The sequence below is a fragment of the Canis lupus genome, chromosome 26 (genome assembly GCF_011100685.1).
Source record: "Canis lupus familiaris isolate Mischka breed German Shepherd chromosome 26, alternate assembly UU_Cfam_GSD_1.0, whole genome shotgun sequence".
Classification (NCBI taxonomy): Eukaryota; Metazoa; Chordata; class Mammalia; order Carnivora; family Canidae; genus Canis; species Canis lupus.
The window spans coordinates 28,595,367-28,611,816 of record NC_049247.1 but is presented as its reverse complement, the minus strand read 5'-3'; the positions used below and the strand labels follow the sequence as shown (position 1 = coordinate 28,611,816).

The 16,450-nt window shown below is 43.1% G+C and overlaps 1 protein-coding gene across 4 annotated transcripts in view; it reads left to right on the top strand.

Moving 5' to 3' along the window:
- CABIN1 (calcineurin binding protein 1) overlaps positions 1 to 16,450 on the top strand; it is a 150,921-nt gene continuing 134,471 nt past the window's right edge. Inside the window, exons 1-4 of one of the 4 annotated variants that reach the window (XM_038575806.1) lie at positions 1 to 80; positions 11,763 to 11,839; positions 12,356 to 12,448; positions 13,900 to 14,013. In XM_038575806.1, the coding sequence (XP_038431734.1) occupies positions 11,837 to 11,839; positions 12,356 to 12,448; positions 13,900 to 14,013 (210 nt within the window). In that variant the 5' untranslated portion in view covers positions 1 to 80; positions 11,763 to 11,836. Of the gene's footprint in view, positions 81 to 219; positions 473 to 11,762; positions 11,840 to 12,355; positions 12,449 to 13,899; positions 14,014 to 16,450 lie in introns of those variants that run through there. The other 3 variants (XM_038575808.1, XM_038575807.1, XM_038575805.1) reach the window with 3 other exon arrangements.

The following is a 16,450-nucleotide window of genomic DNA, read 5'->3' as shown; positions in this document are numbered from 1 at the left end:
GGGAGCGCGCCTTATTGTCAGGCGCGCAGCCGGCCGGCGCGGGGGTCGAGGCGGGCAGGCCGTTGCCTTGGAGACGCCCGGTGAGTTCCCGGGTGGCGGGCTCGGGGGCCTCCCCCGGGAGGGGGCGCGGCTCTGCTGAACGGGGGGCGGGAGAAGGGGCGCGGGCCTGGGGGGCAGCGGGCGCCGGGCCGAGGCCGGTGTGGACGCGGGAGCGGGGGGGCAGAGGGGCGCCCCCGGTAGCCTGAGTGTCCCATTCGGGGAAACCGAGGCCGGAGGGCGGTAGCGGCTTGGCCGGGCCTCCTCCCCGCCCTGGCCGTCACCCTGGGGTGCCGAGGCCGGGCTCCAGCGTCGGGAGCGGTTCTCGGCTACGGCAGCGGGAGCCACCATTGACGGCGCGTCTGCCCGGCGCTGAGCCCGGGGCTCGCCCCTTGGCTTGCGTCCTTTGACTTCACCTTCACAGCAGCCCCGAGAGGTGAGTGCTGCTGCTGCCCGTAGCGCCGTGTACACGGCTGGAAACGGAGGCCCTCGCGCGGTGAAGGGTCTTGTCCAGAGTCAGCCGACCAACTAGTGGACCAGCCCAAGTCTAGACTGAAAGAAAAACATAAATGTTAAAGATTTTATTTTTGAGTAATCGCTGCACCCCCTGTGGGGCTTGAACCTATCACCAGGAGGTCAAGAGTTGCATGCCCTAAGGACTCAGCCCGCCAGGCGCCCCTAGACTGAAAATCTTGACTGCGCTGCTTCCTAGGAGGAGGAGGAGGAGGACCCCAGCTACACACAGCCTACTGACACACTCAGGTGTCCGCACAAGTGACTTCGGAGTCACTTAATTCTTTGGGGCCTGGCTTACTATGGGTTTATGGGGCTTAACTATGGGACTTGGGGTTTCACGCAGCTAAAATTCGTTGCATGGGATTCATAACTGTGGTTACAACGAAAAAATCTGGGACGCCTGAGTGGCTCAGCGCTGGAACATCTGCCTTCTCAGCTCAGGTTGTGAACCCGGGTCCTGGGATCGAGTCCCGCATGGGGCTCCCTGCGTGGAGCCTGCTTCTTCCTTTGCCTACGTCCTCTGCCTCTCTCTCTCTCTCTGTGTGTCTCTCATGAATAAAATAAAATTTTAAGAAAAAAACAAAAACGAAAAACCTGAAACATGCTTTGAGTGGTCTCCTTCAGAGGTCGGCAGACTTATGTTGTAAGTGCAGTAATATTTGTAATATTAATAGAATTATATATCAGAGTATGCTGTGAATGTAATAAACATTTATAATAGTATTTTAGGCTTAGGAGGCCTACTTTGTCTACTCCGTTCTGGCATCGTACAGTGGATACAGGCAGAGACAATAGGTAAACGAGTGGCAGTGTTCCAATACAATTTTATTTATGGACACTAAAATTTGAATCTTATGTAATTTTTATATGATTTTCGTGTGTCACAAATTTTTTCATCCATTTAAAAATGTCAGAACCATTCTTTGCTCCAAGGCAGGTTAGCTTGCAGACCCCTAGTCTAGCCCAAAACCTCATCGGGTAGAGGAAACTGAGAATCAAAGAGGGGTCTCTTAGGCCAAGCTGATGACACAGCCAAGAAGAGCCACAGCATAGCCTAAGATCTAGGCTTCCTGACTCCCAGACCAGAGCATGTCAGGAAATGCCACCTTTTATCACTGACTGGGTCAGGGTGCTGAGTTACTCAGTGTGTGCTCTTCTTTACCATATGTTCTTAAGGCTGTGGAAACCATGGCCTAACGAGTTTGGAAATTTGTGAGGTTAAATTCCTAAATATGCTATTCTGGGATAATATGATTGCTGGGCTGGGAGTCTGAGAAAAGAATAGATATTTTCTTTCTTCCTTTCTTTATTCAATAGTTCTTGCTCCTTAGTCTCCTTAGTCCTTTTTTATTTTTTTTTAACGATTTTCTTTCTTTATTCGTGAGAGACACAGAGAGAGACACAAAAGACTTCTGCAGAAGGAGAAGCAGGGGGCAGCCCTGGTGGCGCAGGGGTTTGGCGCCGCCCGCAGCCTGAGGTGTGATCCTGGAAACCCGGGATCAAGTCCCACATCGGGCTCACCGCACAGAGCCTGCTTCTCCCTCTCCCTCTGCCTGTGTCTCTGCCTCTCTCTCTGTGTCTATGAATAAATAAGTAAAATCTTAAAAAAAGGAGAAGCAGGCTCCCTGTGGGGAGTCCGATGCGGGACTCGATTCCAGGACCCTGGGATCATGGCCTGAGCTGAAGGCAGCCGCTCAACCACTGAGTCATTAAGGCATTGCATCCCAGTCCCTTAGTCCTTAATGATTACTTAGTGTTGTCTTAGTCTTGATATTTTTCAAGAGTACTCGTCAGTAATCAGATATCAGTCTAATATCCCTCAACTTGGATTTGTCTAATGTTTTCTCATGATTCATGTGAAGTTATGCGTTTTGGGCCACAATAACACAAACATTGTGTTGTCCTTAGTGCATTATACCAAGGAGTTCAAGATGCTGATGTGTCTTATAACTGGTGATATTTATCTTGATTGCTTGGTTTAGTGTCTGCCAACTGAAAAGTTCCTATAGAGTTACTAACTTTCCCTGTCCAGTTAGTAGGTATCTTGGGTGAAATACTTTGGAAGGATGGGAATTCTGGTTTTCACAAATTTATGCCCACTGACCATAGTTAGGATCCATTTGTGGGTCCCTGTGGTGTGTGCCTAAAGGTAATGATCTATTACTCTCTTCCCTTCTACATTTATTAATTCAAATTCAATTAAAGGGAGAGCTATCCCTTCTCTCATTAGTATGGGCCCCAGGGGTATTCATTTTATTCCATTGGTTAAAATCTAATAAAAAAAAGTCTAATGTTACCATCATTTTGTTGTACACCGTTCTGACTTTGCTTGTTCAGGATCTCCTTCAGGTTAGCTGCTGTGCCTTCTCAACAAATCTTCAGAATTTTGGGGAGCATTTATTTATTTTCTGGCACCTCCAGATGTTACAGGCTCATATTGTGTTCTCTCTGCCCCAAATCTTGAATCGCAGTTCTTATCTTTAGCCTTACAATATCCAATCAAGATACTATTCTCCACAGTTACTTAAATTAGTTCTTTTCTTCCGCATGCCCTTCGATGTGGTCATGTATTTGTAACAGTATGTTCACTATTGACATTTATGTTCTATTTTGGGTTCCACCTAGATCTTAGTTGGTTTTAATTATTTTTCAAGTAGGAAGCATGACTGTGGTTATAAGAGTAAGAACTGTAACAAAGGTATACTCAGGGAAGTGTCACTTCTCCGGCCCCCCCCCCCCCCCCCCCCCCGCCATCTTGTTCCTGTTCTCCCCTACCTTTCACCCCTTTTCCACTCATCCCCTGCAGCTAACTGATCTCTTTGGTGTCTGGATTATCCTTTCTTTTGCACAGATGAACAGGTGTTCATATCTGCTTCTTTTGTATATGAGAGATAGCATGCTATAGATAATTGTGTTAGCTTTATTCAATTAACAATGTCTTGAAAATCACCCTTTGTGTTCATAGAAATCTTACTCATTTTTAAAAAGTTTTATTGAAACAATTCATACACAATTTGCCTATTCATTGGGATAAAATGTACATACAATACAGTGGTTTTTAATATTCATAGAGTTGTGTGTCACCACAATCAATTTTAGAACATTTTTATCACCCCAGAAAGAAACTCTGTACCTATTAATAGTCACTTCTCATTGCCTCCTCCCTTAGCCCTAGGCAGTCACTAGTAATTTCTGTCTATATAGATTTGCCTATTCTGGACAGTTCATATAAATGGGATCATGCAGTATGTGGTCTGTGACTGATTTCTTTCACTTAGCATAATGTTTTCATGGTTCATCCTATTGTCAATAGTTCATTAACTTTTTATGGCTGAATGATATTCTGTTTTATGAATACATCACATTTTATTTATCCAGTTATCAGTTGATGGACATTTGAGTTGTTTCTACTTTTGGTTACTTTGAAAAATGCTGCTATAACATTTCCTCATTAATTTTTACAGCTGTGTATTACTTCACTGTGTGGAAGTACCATGGTTTATCCATCCACTATACTATCTATAACTATTTAGGTTGTTTCCAGTCTCTTGAAATGACAAACAATGCTGGAATGAATAACCCTGTATGTATGTATTTCATATTGTTGGAGGTGCATCTTTAGGATTGATTCCTAGAAGTAGAATTGCTGGGTTGAATGGTGAGGGCATTTGTAATTTTCTTAGCTGTTGTCAAATTCCCCTCCAGAGTGGTGGTGCCAGTTTGCATTCCCATCAGCAATGTATGAAAATAGTGCCTGTTTCCTGGCCACCTCCAACAGAACGTGCTGTTAATTTTTCCAGTGCGATAGTGATAGTGTGATAAAAATAGTGTCTCAGTGCTTTAATTTGCATTTCTCTAATTATGAGTGAGTATGAAAATTTTTTCATGTTTGCGATCCAGTTGTATGTCTGAGTGAATTATTTATTCGCATATTTTCCCTATTTTCCTATCAGTTTCTTTTCCCCCTTGGCTTATGGTATAATATACTTAATGAATGTGAAATGTAACGTTTAAAAGAATTTTGTTTTTTTAAGATTTTATTTATTCATTCATGAGAGACACAGAGAGAGGGAGAGAGAGGCAGAGACCCAGGCAGAGGGAGAAGCAGGCCCCATGCAAGGAGCCTGATGCGGGACTTGATCCCGGGTCTCCAGGATCATGCCCTGGGCCGAAGGCAGGTGCTAAACCTCTGAGCCACCCAGGGATCCCTAAACAAATTTTTTAAAAAAGATTTTATTTGAGAGAGAGACAGAGCATGAGTTGGGAGAGGGACAGATAGAGGGGGAGAAACAGACTCCTGTTGAGCAGGGAGGCCTGCTTGGGGCTGGATCCTAGGACCAATGACCTGAGCTGAAGGCAGACAGTTGACCCTCTGAGCCACCTAGGTGTCCCTAAACTATTTTTAAGTGTACAGTTCCATGGCATTAAGTACATCCACACTGTTGTGCAGCCATCAGCACCATACATCTCCAGAACTTTTATTTACATTTTCCCATACTAAAACTCTGTACCTATTAAACACTCCCTATCCTTCCCTTCCCCCCAGTCCTTGGCAACTACCATTTTACTTTCTGTCTCTATGAATTTAACTACTTTAGGTACCTCACATAAGTGGAATCATACACTGTCATTCTCTGCTGGCTTATTTCACTTAGCATATCTTCAAGGTTCATACATGTGTCAGAATGTCCTTCCTCTTTAAGGCTGAATATATTTCATTGTATGTATATACCAAAATTTTTTAAGAAGTAAGCTCCACGCCTAGTGTGGAGCCCAGTGTGGGGCTTGAATTCATGACCTTGATTGAGATCAAGACCTGAGCTCAGATCAAGAGTCAGATTTGGGGATCCCTGGGTGGCGCAGCGGTTTGGTGCCTGCCTTTGGCCCAGGGCGCGATCCTGGAGACCTGGGATCGAATCCCACATCGGGCTCCCGGTGCATGGAGCCTGCTTCTCCCTCTGCCTGTGTCTCTGCCTCTCTCTCTCTCTGTGACTATCATAAATAAATAAAAATTAAAAAAAAAAAAAGAGAGATTTGTAACTAAATGAGCCATCCAGAAGCCCCTTGTTTATTCAGTCATCTGTGAATGGGCATTTACTTGGGTTGCTTCTACTTTTTGGCTGTTGTGACTAGTGCTGTCCCTTAGTTTTTAAGAGCTTTTTATGTGTTTGTCTACAATATATGTTGCAAATTTTTTTCTCTCAATTTATCAATTGACTTTTAACTTTTTGTTATTGAAAACTTTTCTAATTAATTTTTTTTCAATTTTGTTGAGGTGTAATTGACATAGCACTATACAAGTTTTAGGTATACAGCATAATGACTGCTTACATGTGTTGTAAAATGATTACCACAATTAGTTTTGGTAATATCTGTCATCTCATCTCATATAGATACAAAGAAAAAAATGTTTTTCCTTTATGATTAGACTCTTAGGAGCTTTTACTTTCAAATATACCATATAGTAGTGTTAACTATAGTTATCATATATATTATATCCTTGGTACTTAGTTACAACTGGAAGTTTGTACCTTTTGGCCACATTCATCCAATTCTCTCTCCTGACCCCTTTCCCCACCTCCTGCCTCTGGTAACCACAAATCTGATCTCTTCTATGAATTTCGGTTATTTTGTTTTTATTTTTTTTTATTTTTTATTTTTTTAGATTGCTGTATAAGCGAGATCATATAGTATTTGTCTTTCTCTGTGTAACTTATTTCACTTCGCATAATGCCCTAAAGTTCCTTCTATTTTGTCACAAATGGCAGGATTTCCATCTTTTCTCCATGGCTGAATAATATTCGTGTGTGTGTGTGTGTGTGTGTGTGTGTAACTTCTTTTTTCATTCTAGGTGGATGCTTACATTGTTTCCATGTCTCAGCTATTTGTAAACAATGCTGCTAAAGACATGGGTGTGCAGATCTCTCTCAGACATGTTTCCATTTCCTTCAGATGCATTCCCAGAAGTGGAATTGCTGGATCATATAGTGGTTCTATTTTTTGAGGAACCTCCATTATTTTCCAGAGGGGGTAACAATTTATAGTCCTACCAACAATATAAGGGGTCCCTTTTCTCCACATTCTTACCAGCATTTGTTATCTCTTTAACTTTTTGGTGATAGCCATTCTAATAGGTTTGTGAGGTGAACTCACTGTGGCTTTGATTTGTATTTCTCTTATAATTAGTGATGAGTACCTTTTCATGGACTTGTTGGCCATTATTTTATTTTCTTTGGAAAAATGTCTAGTCAGGTGCTTTCCCCATTTTTAATTGGATTTTTTTATTTTATTTTTTTCTGCTATTGAGTTTTATGAGTTCTTTATATATTTTAGTTATAAACCCTAATCAGATATATGGTTTGCAAATATTTTTCCTATTCTGTAAGTGGTCTTTTCATTCTGTTGATTATTTCTTTTCCTATGCAGAGCTTTTTATTTTTATTTTTTTTAAGATTTATTTATTTATTCATGAGAGACACAGAGAAAGAGGCAGAGACATAGGCACAGGGAGAAGCATGCTCCTTGCAGGGAGCCCGATGCGGGACTTGATCCCTGGACCCCGGGATCACACCCTGAGCCAAAGGCCCATGTTCAACTGCTGAGCCACCCAGGTGTCCCAAGAGCAGAAGCTTTTTAGTTTGATGCAGTCCCATTTGTTTATTTTTACTTTTGTTGCTTGTGCTGAATTTTTTGTTCTGCAAAATTTAAAACATTTTTATGTTAAATTTATTATTAATATTATTATTATTAATTTACTGCCTCTGGATTTTAAATCATTGTGAGAAAGCCTTTCCATATACAAGGTTAAAGAGGAATTTATCTGTGTTTTCTTCTAGTATTTGTCTGGTTCCTCTTGTTTTCATTTAGATCCTGAATCCATTTGGAGTTTATGTATATATGTGGTGTGAGGTAAGGGTCAAATTTTACCTTTACCAAATGGCTACCAATTTTTCCCAGCAACTATTTTTACATTTTTAAAAATATTTTATTTGTTTATTCATGAGAAACACACAGAGAGAGGCAGAGACATAGGCAGAGGGAGAAGCAGACTCCCTGTGAGGAGCCTGATGCAGGACTCGATCCCAGGACTGTGGGATCACGCCCTGAACTGAAGGCAGATGCTCAACCGCTGAGCCACCCAGGCATCCCTTGTTAACTTAATTTTTAAGTTTAATTTTTAAATATTTAAGCATCTTTGTTGCTATTACAAACAGGATTTTTCTCTATCATAATTTCTTCTGTTTATTTTTTGTTTTTATGAATGCTATTGACTTTTGTGTATTAATATTATATCATCTACTTCATTGAGGCCTTTTAAGTTTCATCATTGATTTAGGGGGTTTTCCAGATATTCTGTTATATTGTCTGAAATTAATGATTGTTTTACTTCTTTACTCATTCTTATACCTCTAATTGGTTTCCCTTTTCTATTGGCATTGCTAATACGCTAATAAGTACAGTGGTGGATAGTAACAGATATAATGAGCATCCTTGCTTTGTTCCTGATATTAATGGAAATGCCTCTAGTGTTTCTCTATTAAATAAGATTTTGGTTTTAGAACTAAGGTATGTAAGAAAGGATTATTTAATTCCTATTTTCCTAGTGCTTTTTATCACAAGGGAGTGTTAAATTTTGTCAGAGGCTTTTTCTTCTATGGAGATAATCCTACAGTGCCCCCCCACCCGGTGATTTTTGTTGTGTTTTCACACATACAAGTGCTTATGTTTTCATTGTTAGTATTTCTTTACATTTCTCCAATTTTAGCTGCATTTCCTTTCACCCAGTTGTTTAATAGGAGGTGCTTAAATTTTTAAATAGAAGGATCTGTCTTCTGTCGTTGATGGTGGTGGTAGTGTTAGTAAATTATAGTTTTAATGTATTGTGATCAGAGGTTTTTTTTTAACACATATTTATAGAAGATGTTTTCTCTGTGACTTAATATTTGCATTTGTTTTGTGAATATGCTGTGAGTGCTGGAGCATATGTGGTCTCTTATTAGCAGAGTATAGAGTGGTATGCATCTGTAAGTACTATAATCATTTTGTTGTTTTGATCTTCTGTGTCCTTATTTTTTTCTCTATTTGACCTGTCTTACACTGACAGTGGTGAATGAAAGTCTCTTATTAGTGTGTTTTTATTTATGTGTCCTTGCATCTCCTATGTTTTTTGTTTCATAGAGTTTGTTGCTGTATTATTTGGTGTATATTCTTTTTTTTAAGATCTTAATTTTAAGAGAGAGTGCATGCACACATGTGAGTGGTGGGGAAGGGCAGAGGGAGAAAGACAATCTCAAGTAGACTCAGTGCTGAGACTGGAGCCGGATATAGGGCTGGATCCTAGGCCCTGGATCATGACCTGAGCTGAAGCCAACTGAGCCACCCAGGTGCTCTAAGACTGTCAACTTTCACTCAACATAATGGCTTTGAGGGTAGCCCACGTGGCTCAGCGTTTTAGGGCCGCCTTCAGTCCAGGGCGTGATCCTGGAGACCCAGGATCGAGTCCCACGTCGGGCTCCCTGCATGGAGCCTGCTTCTCCTTCTGCCTGTGTCTCTACCTCTCTCTCTCTCTCTGTGTGTGTGTCTCTCATGAATAAATAAATAAAATCTTAAAAAAACATAATGGCTTTGAGATTCATCCAAGTTGTTACATGCATCAGTTGTTTGTTCCTTTTAAGGGGCAGTATTATTCTATTGTGTAAGTAGTATTCTTACTGAGCAGTATTCTCTTGTGATATATCACAACAGTTTATCTGTTTAGCTGTTGAAGAATATTTTTGGTAATTTGAATGGAGCACCTTTAAACTTTTACATACAAGCTTTGTATGAACATTTCTCTAGGATAAGTAGCTGGGATGAGATTGCTGTATCATATGGTAAATGTGTGCTTAACTTTATAAGAAACTATTTTCCACCATGGTGGTACTGTTTTGTATTCCTATCAGCACTGTGAATTTCAGTTGCTCTGTATCCTTACCAGGACTTGGTATTGTCAGTTTTTTTAAAAAGGTGGCCATTCTAATAGGTATATAGTAGTATCTTCTCATGATTTTATTTATTTAGTTAATTTTTATAAAATATTTTATTTATTTATTCATGAGAGACACACAGAGAGAAGCAGAGACCTAGGCAGAGGGAGAAGCAGGCATGGGGAACCTGATGCTGGACTCAACCCCAGGACCTGGGGATCATGCCCTGAGCTGAAGGCAGACACTCATCCACTGAGCCATCCAGGTGTCCCTAGATGCAGTTTTAATCGTATAGTTTCTACTTCTCTCTCTCTCTCTTTTTCATATTGTATGATGATCAAAGTGTCCATCATGGCATAGCTCCAGACTGAGCAGCATTCTTTTTTCCCAAATGTAGAACATAGGAGATAAAATAGCTATTAGCTCAGGGGAGGTTTGAGTCTTCCTTGTTTGTGAAAAGACTACTTCCTTTCTTGTAAGAACCCTGAGAGAACTCACAGACCACGGTGGAAGCCATGCTAGAAATGATTGCCACAGTGCTATTGGCAATAGTAGCAGTCAATTCATGTTATCTGGGTGGAGCATGCATTCAGTCTGTAGGCCCAGGCTCACTCCCTCTGCTTGCTTGGCCCTTCCAGGGCCTTCTGCTGGCCTCTCTGATGGGACTTTTTCTGACTCCTCTTCCTGCACTACCTGGCTTGTTTGAGGGGTGCCCCCCCCCCCCCCGTCCTGACCCCTTAGGCCAAAACCCTTGGTGTTATCTAGAATCCCTCTGCTCCCTCTAGCCTCCTAGGTGCAGAGTCCTGTGAGTCTACCCCCTGTAGTGTGTCCCTTGTGTCCACTGCCCCATCCAGGTTCCTGTTATCTCTTTGTTTAGTAACAGCATGTAATTCACATACCATATAGTTCACCTATGTGGGGTGTGTAAGTCAGTGGTTTTCATTGTATTCACAGAGGTGTGGAATTATTACCACAACCAATTTTAGAACATTATCATCACCCTGGAAAGAAACCCTGTTCCTATTAGTAGTCATTCACCATTTGTCCCTTTCCCACAGTCCACTATCTACTTTCTGTTTCTGTAGATTTGACTATTCTGGACATTGCATATAAATAGAATCAGACAATATGTGGCCTTTTGTGACTGGCTTCTTTCATTTAGCATCGAGGTTCATCCATGTTGTAGCATGTGTCAGTACTTTATGATTGAAGAATAATCCATTGTATCAACATGCCACATTTTATTTATCCATTTATTTTATTTATTCATTCATCACTTGGCAGACATTTGGGTTGTTTCTACCTCGAAGCTGTTATATATAGTGGTGCCATGATCAGTCGTGAACCAGGTTGGGTATGGACATATGTTTTCATTTCTCTTGGCTAGATATCTAGGAGTGGAATTTCTGGGTCATACGGTAACTCCGTGTTTAACATTTGGAGCAACTACCAAACTGGTTTCCACGGAAGCTGCACACTTTAGCTTTCTGTCAGTAATGTATGAGATTCTAATTTTTCCACACATTCTCACCAATCCTATCTTTTTTTTTGCAGACTTCAAACTGGTCTGCCTACCTCTAATATTTTTTTTTTATATTTCTAAAATTTTGTTTTCCCCAAAACTCTCAGTGGGTCCCCTGTTGTCTGCAGGTTGAAGTTCCCAGTTCCCTGGCATGGCACTCTTCCATCCTCCATATCCATCTCTGTTCTAAGGCCTGGCCGTGGGCTGTGTTGGCACCCAAGTGTGTCTACATTTCCTCATCACACCACAGCTCACCCCCCCCCCCTTTGTTTCACCACCCCCTACTGTTGTCTGTTCCTTAGGGCTTACCACAAGTGCTGCCTCCCTCACTGTCCAGGATCCCTTCGTGTGAATTATTTTCCACCCGTAGATGTTGCCTTGGTTTCTCTTCATTTCATTCAATTATTGAAAAAGAAAAAAAGAAAAAAACCTGTTTATAGGTCTCTTTCCTCTGCTGAGCAGTGAGCCCTGAGAGCAGGAGTTGGTCTCAGTCTACTGTGTCCCCAGTGTCTGGTGTCTTGCCTGGCTAGGGCAGAGGCTCTGGCCATGGGACCTGGGGGATAGATCTCAACACAACCAATCTGAGGCTGTTGCTTGCCAGCCTGTGTGCTTAGAGCTGGGTATGCCCCTGGATTTGGGGCTGCTTTGTGGTGGGCCCCTGAAACTATGGTATTCCTGTCTTTTCCTGAGCCCTCTCTTAGTCTCTCCTGTTTCCTCTCTAGGAGATTGTGGACTGGCACAGCCCCCACCAGTGATGGGAAGTGGTGCACAGTGGCAGCGCTGAAGCTCTCTGAGTATGGTAAGGACTGGTGTTTGCATATTTGCTGTTAGTATTCTTTTGTACCTTTTCTCCTGGGGACAAGGGGCATTTTCCTGGGTGACACTCCGTATGGGGCAGCCTTCCTCCTGGGAGAGCTGTTGGAGCAATTGAGGGTAAGGATGTTTGGCCTTCTTTTGGAATGGCTTGCAGGGCCTCTTCGTAGTTGAAAGAAAGGTATAAAGTTAACATGTTTTGTTGAAATATGTTGTTCTAATGTCTTCTATTGTTTCTGGCATTGCTGGGGTGTTCCTTTTGCAATGGATAGTACCCAGGACATGCTCCCCGAGTAGCTTGTTATGGTCCTCCTGGACATATTCTGGTCCTTATTTTTTTCCTTGATGATCATTTATTGCTCATTACATTCTGAGAAGGCCATAGCTGTTCAAGCTATAAGAGGTTATGCACTGGAGCAGAATTGTATTCGTTGTAGATTGTTAAAGAGACAAGTGATATCTCAAAAGCAATTTTTTTCTTCCCTCAAATCCCTGTTTTTAGATTCGAATTGCAGCCTTAAATGCCAGCTCTACAGTTGAGGATGATCATGAAGGAAGCTTTAAAAGTCACAAAACTCAGACCAAAGAGGCCCAGGTATGTAATCCATGGTCTTCTTCTGCAGGTAGACTCTGCTTTTCACTTCTGTAGATGGTACCTTATTTTAAATGTATTCATAGGACTCACTGCGATATCACAGGAAAAATTCCATTTTTTTTTAAAGATTTTTTATTTATTTATTCAGACAGAGAGAGAGAGGCAGAAACACAGGCAGAGGGAGAAGCAGGCTCCATGCAGGAAGCCTGACATGGGACTCGATCCCGGGTCTCCAGGATCACACCCTGGGCTAAACCACTGCGCCACCGGGGCTGCCCAAAAATTCCATTTTGAAAGATAGTTCTTCATCTCATGTTTTACCTGCTTCTCTTGGAGGTGGTCACACTGAAGAGAAATTCCATATTCTCTGAGCAGCATTTGAGCTGGTTGAGGCCCTGGGCCCACTTCTCCAGCTAGGGCTAGCTTTCTATGCAGTCCATTCTTTGTGCATGTTTCAGGGATTGGCATACCTAAGGGACTATAGAATGTAGTGGTAGATGGTGTTTTCCAGTGTGAGAAGGCCCTTGATGGGGTCTCACTGAGATCAGTGGGGGGCCAGATTCAACTTCAGTTCCCTAGATTCTTGGTCTTTCCTCTCTACCATGAGGCCTGGCACCACTTCAATTTCAGCCTGGCTTTCCTTCCCTCCATCCATCTTTCCACCTTTCCTGCCTTAGTATAGAAGTGGTTTGCTTCTTGTTTCTGTCTTTGTTTTCCCTGGAATAAACATGTACCTCCCCTTTCACAGGAGAAACCCAGGCAATCAGGAGCCCTCTCAAAAGCTGACTTGTCAGCTGTCCCTCGTCTTCAAGGGGATATCAGTTGGGCTCAGCCTACCCAGTATCCCCTTCATCCTGAAGGAGGTTGTCACTCTCCCTGGGCAATGATCAGGCTAGGGCAGAGTGGCAGGTAGAAAGCAATGGAAACCATCCATATTCTCTAGGAATCCAGGTTATTCTGGCTGGTTTGGCCACTCTCCCAGCTTTACCCAGCAAGGGCCCAGGTGGGTTCATAACCTTGTTGTTGCTCTGACCCTGTATCCCTGGACCAGTGTGTTTTTTGCTGTTGCTTAGACTTAGTTGAGCCTGTGTTTCTCGTGTCTTGTTGGGGGACTTCCAAGGGGTTCTTCTCCCAGTGATGAGCTCCTGGGAGGTTGGAATGTTTAGGATTGTTTCTTCTACAGGCCTTAACTATAGCTCCTATTACACTTTTGGCTTAAAAAAAAGACAAACCGGGATCCCTGGGTGGCCCAGCGGTTTAGCGCCTGCCTTTGGCCCAGGGCACGATCCTGGAGACCCGGGATCGAATCCCATGTTGGGCTCCCGGTGCATGGAGCCTGCTTCTCCCTCTGCCTGTGTCTCTGCCTCTCTCTCTCTCTGTGTGACTATCATAAATGAATAAAAATTAAAAAAAAAAGACAAACCTTTATAATATTCTCTCTTGGTTTATAGGAAGCAGAGGCTTTTGCCTTATATCACAAGGCCTTGGATCTCCAGAAACACGACCGGTTTGAGGAGTCAGCCAAAGCCTACCATGAGCTCCTGGAGGCACGCCTGCTGCGAGAGGTGAGGTATTACAGGCTGGGTGGCGGGCTTGCCCTCTGCCTTCTCCTTCTTGGCTGGGAGACCTTGGACATGTTACTTCTCTGCCCTTCAGTGTCCCCACCTGTAGAGTGTCAGCCTCATTGGGTCACTGTGAGGGTTGAATGAATCCAGTGAAGCGGGTAGAGTGGTTCTTGGTGCAGAGTAAGAGCTCTGTGTCGGGTATTTCATTACATTCTCTTTATAACTACTCTGATGACAAGGTGAGGGTCACTGTCCCCATTTGACAGTTGTGGAAATGGAGGCTTAGTGAGGTGTTGATAGCTCAGAGCCACCCAGTTAGTGAAGCATTAGAACCAGGATTGGGACCCATGGTTTTCTGTTACTTAATGATCCTGGTGGCAACACATTTTGGCAAATGCAGTTTAGGTGATAGCCCGTGAGCTCAGGAAACCTGTGTAGGTGCTCCATGGTCTTTTGAAAAACATAGCTGGAGGAAGGGGCTGGGAGAGCAACATAGAGCCATGTTGAGGGCACAGATATGGTGGGGAGGGGCAGGCAGGGCAGGACTCAGTGATCTAGCATGGGGGCCATGCAAGTGGCAAGTGAGTTAAACCTGAGTTGGCTGGCTCATGGAGATGTGTGTTGCCTGGCGGTTTGAGAATGAGTCTCAACTTGAAACTGATTTAGGAAGAATTATGTTTCATTAGGAGGAAAGGCTTTTGTTTTCAAGTACCCAGACACCAAACACAGAGACATGCAATAAGGAAGCAGACAGACTCCAACCATGGGCATTTTCTGGAATGTGGTCCTTCCGTTGGGCAGTCTCCTCCTCTAGGAAGGCAGACACTTGTGTCTGAAGCCCCCCCCCCCCCCCGCCCCCGGATAGTTTTCACCACAGATGAGGCAGAATGCTAACTTAACTTAGTTCTCACTGTCAATATGAGGAGTCCATCCCTTCTCTCACTCGTGTTCGTGTTCCTAATTGGATGTCAAGTTTCTCTGGTGCTGGTTATAGTGTCTTGGAATGAGGGCTGTGGGAATTGTGACCTGCCCCTCCCCTGTTAGTAGGAAGTGAATGAGGGCCCAGAGATGAAAAAGACTTTTTTCTACTTTACTGAGCTCCAGCCACAGGCCAGGGGCTGCGTGTGTTTTAGGAGGGAGATCTTCCCTCAGCCCATGGTGGAGTGGTCCTCAGAGGTGTGAGTGGCTGAGCAGAGCACCAAGTCAAAAGAGTGATGGTCGGGCGTCAGCCTTGTAGTCCTAGGGGTGTCCACCTCTCTCTGTATCACTTTTAGCCTTGGAAGACTTCTGTAGTACTCCCCCCTTGGCTTATAAAAGTAAAACGTCATTGTAAACAGTTGAAGCATACAGAAAATGTATAGAAAAGTTTCTTTTCACATTCATCCTCATCGGTATACGTAATATTAAACTAAACTATGTAGTTGCAGTCTCACAAACACTTGGCATAAATAGGCCCTGGAACACAGCTGGCTTCTAAGAAATGGATAGCTTCATTGGGGAAGCTTGTTGGGGTGAGCCTGTCATCTCCCATGGGCATCAGCGTGTCTGTCAGGAGTATGGAGAGTGGTGCTGAATACAGCTGATTGGGTGGAGGTTAGTTATGAGAGCTTCTGCTGTTTGTGTGGACACACTGGCTAGTCTCTGAGGTAGACTCACATGGCCTCTATTAAAGAGTTCACACCAGTTTTTGAATAGTTCTTACCTGGAGAGGTGAAGGTACCTAGTATCCAGCCTTGATCAGCCTGTTGTTGGGGATATTTCTGCAGTATAAGCCAGACAACAGACGAAGATAATGAATGAAGTTTGATTTGAGCTTTTTAGTCTTCTTGTTGGGATTCCTTAAGAGTTCTAGGATAGATTTCTTGGATTAATCAAGGGGTACTTCCTGAAGGTTGCATGTCCGCAGGTCTTACTTGTTCTGACCATGAAGAATGACATGTGAATGTGACCTGTCCCAGGACAAGGCTGAGATATGGACCTACCCCTGGAAAGAATTTCTTTGTGCCACTGAGCTTTTCTGTTAGAAAATATTTTACTGGGACACCTGGGTGACTCAGTGGTTAAGCGCCTGCCTTCAGCTCAGGGTGTGGACCTGGAGTTCTGGGATGGAGTCCCACATCAGGCTCCCTCCATGGAACCTGCTTCTCACTCTACCTAAGTCTCTGCCCCCTCCCCCCTCTCTGTGTCTTTCATGAATAAATAAATAAAGTCTTTAAAAAAAAGAAAATGTTTTACTTTGTCCTGTGATTAGAGCAGTAGTTTTCCTCATCAGTGGCGTCTTAGAAGTGGTAGGGTTTTCTAAGAGGTTTCATAAAAGCTGTAGTGAAATAACTTTTAATAGAAAACATATTTATAATCTTTATGCTCTTTTGGCTTACTTGTACTTTTGATACTTAGGTAGGATTTACTGCCCTTAAAATGCAGAGGTCCTTGGGGC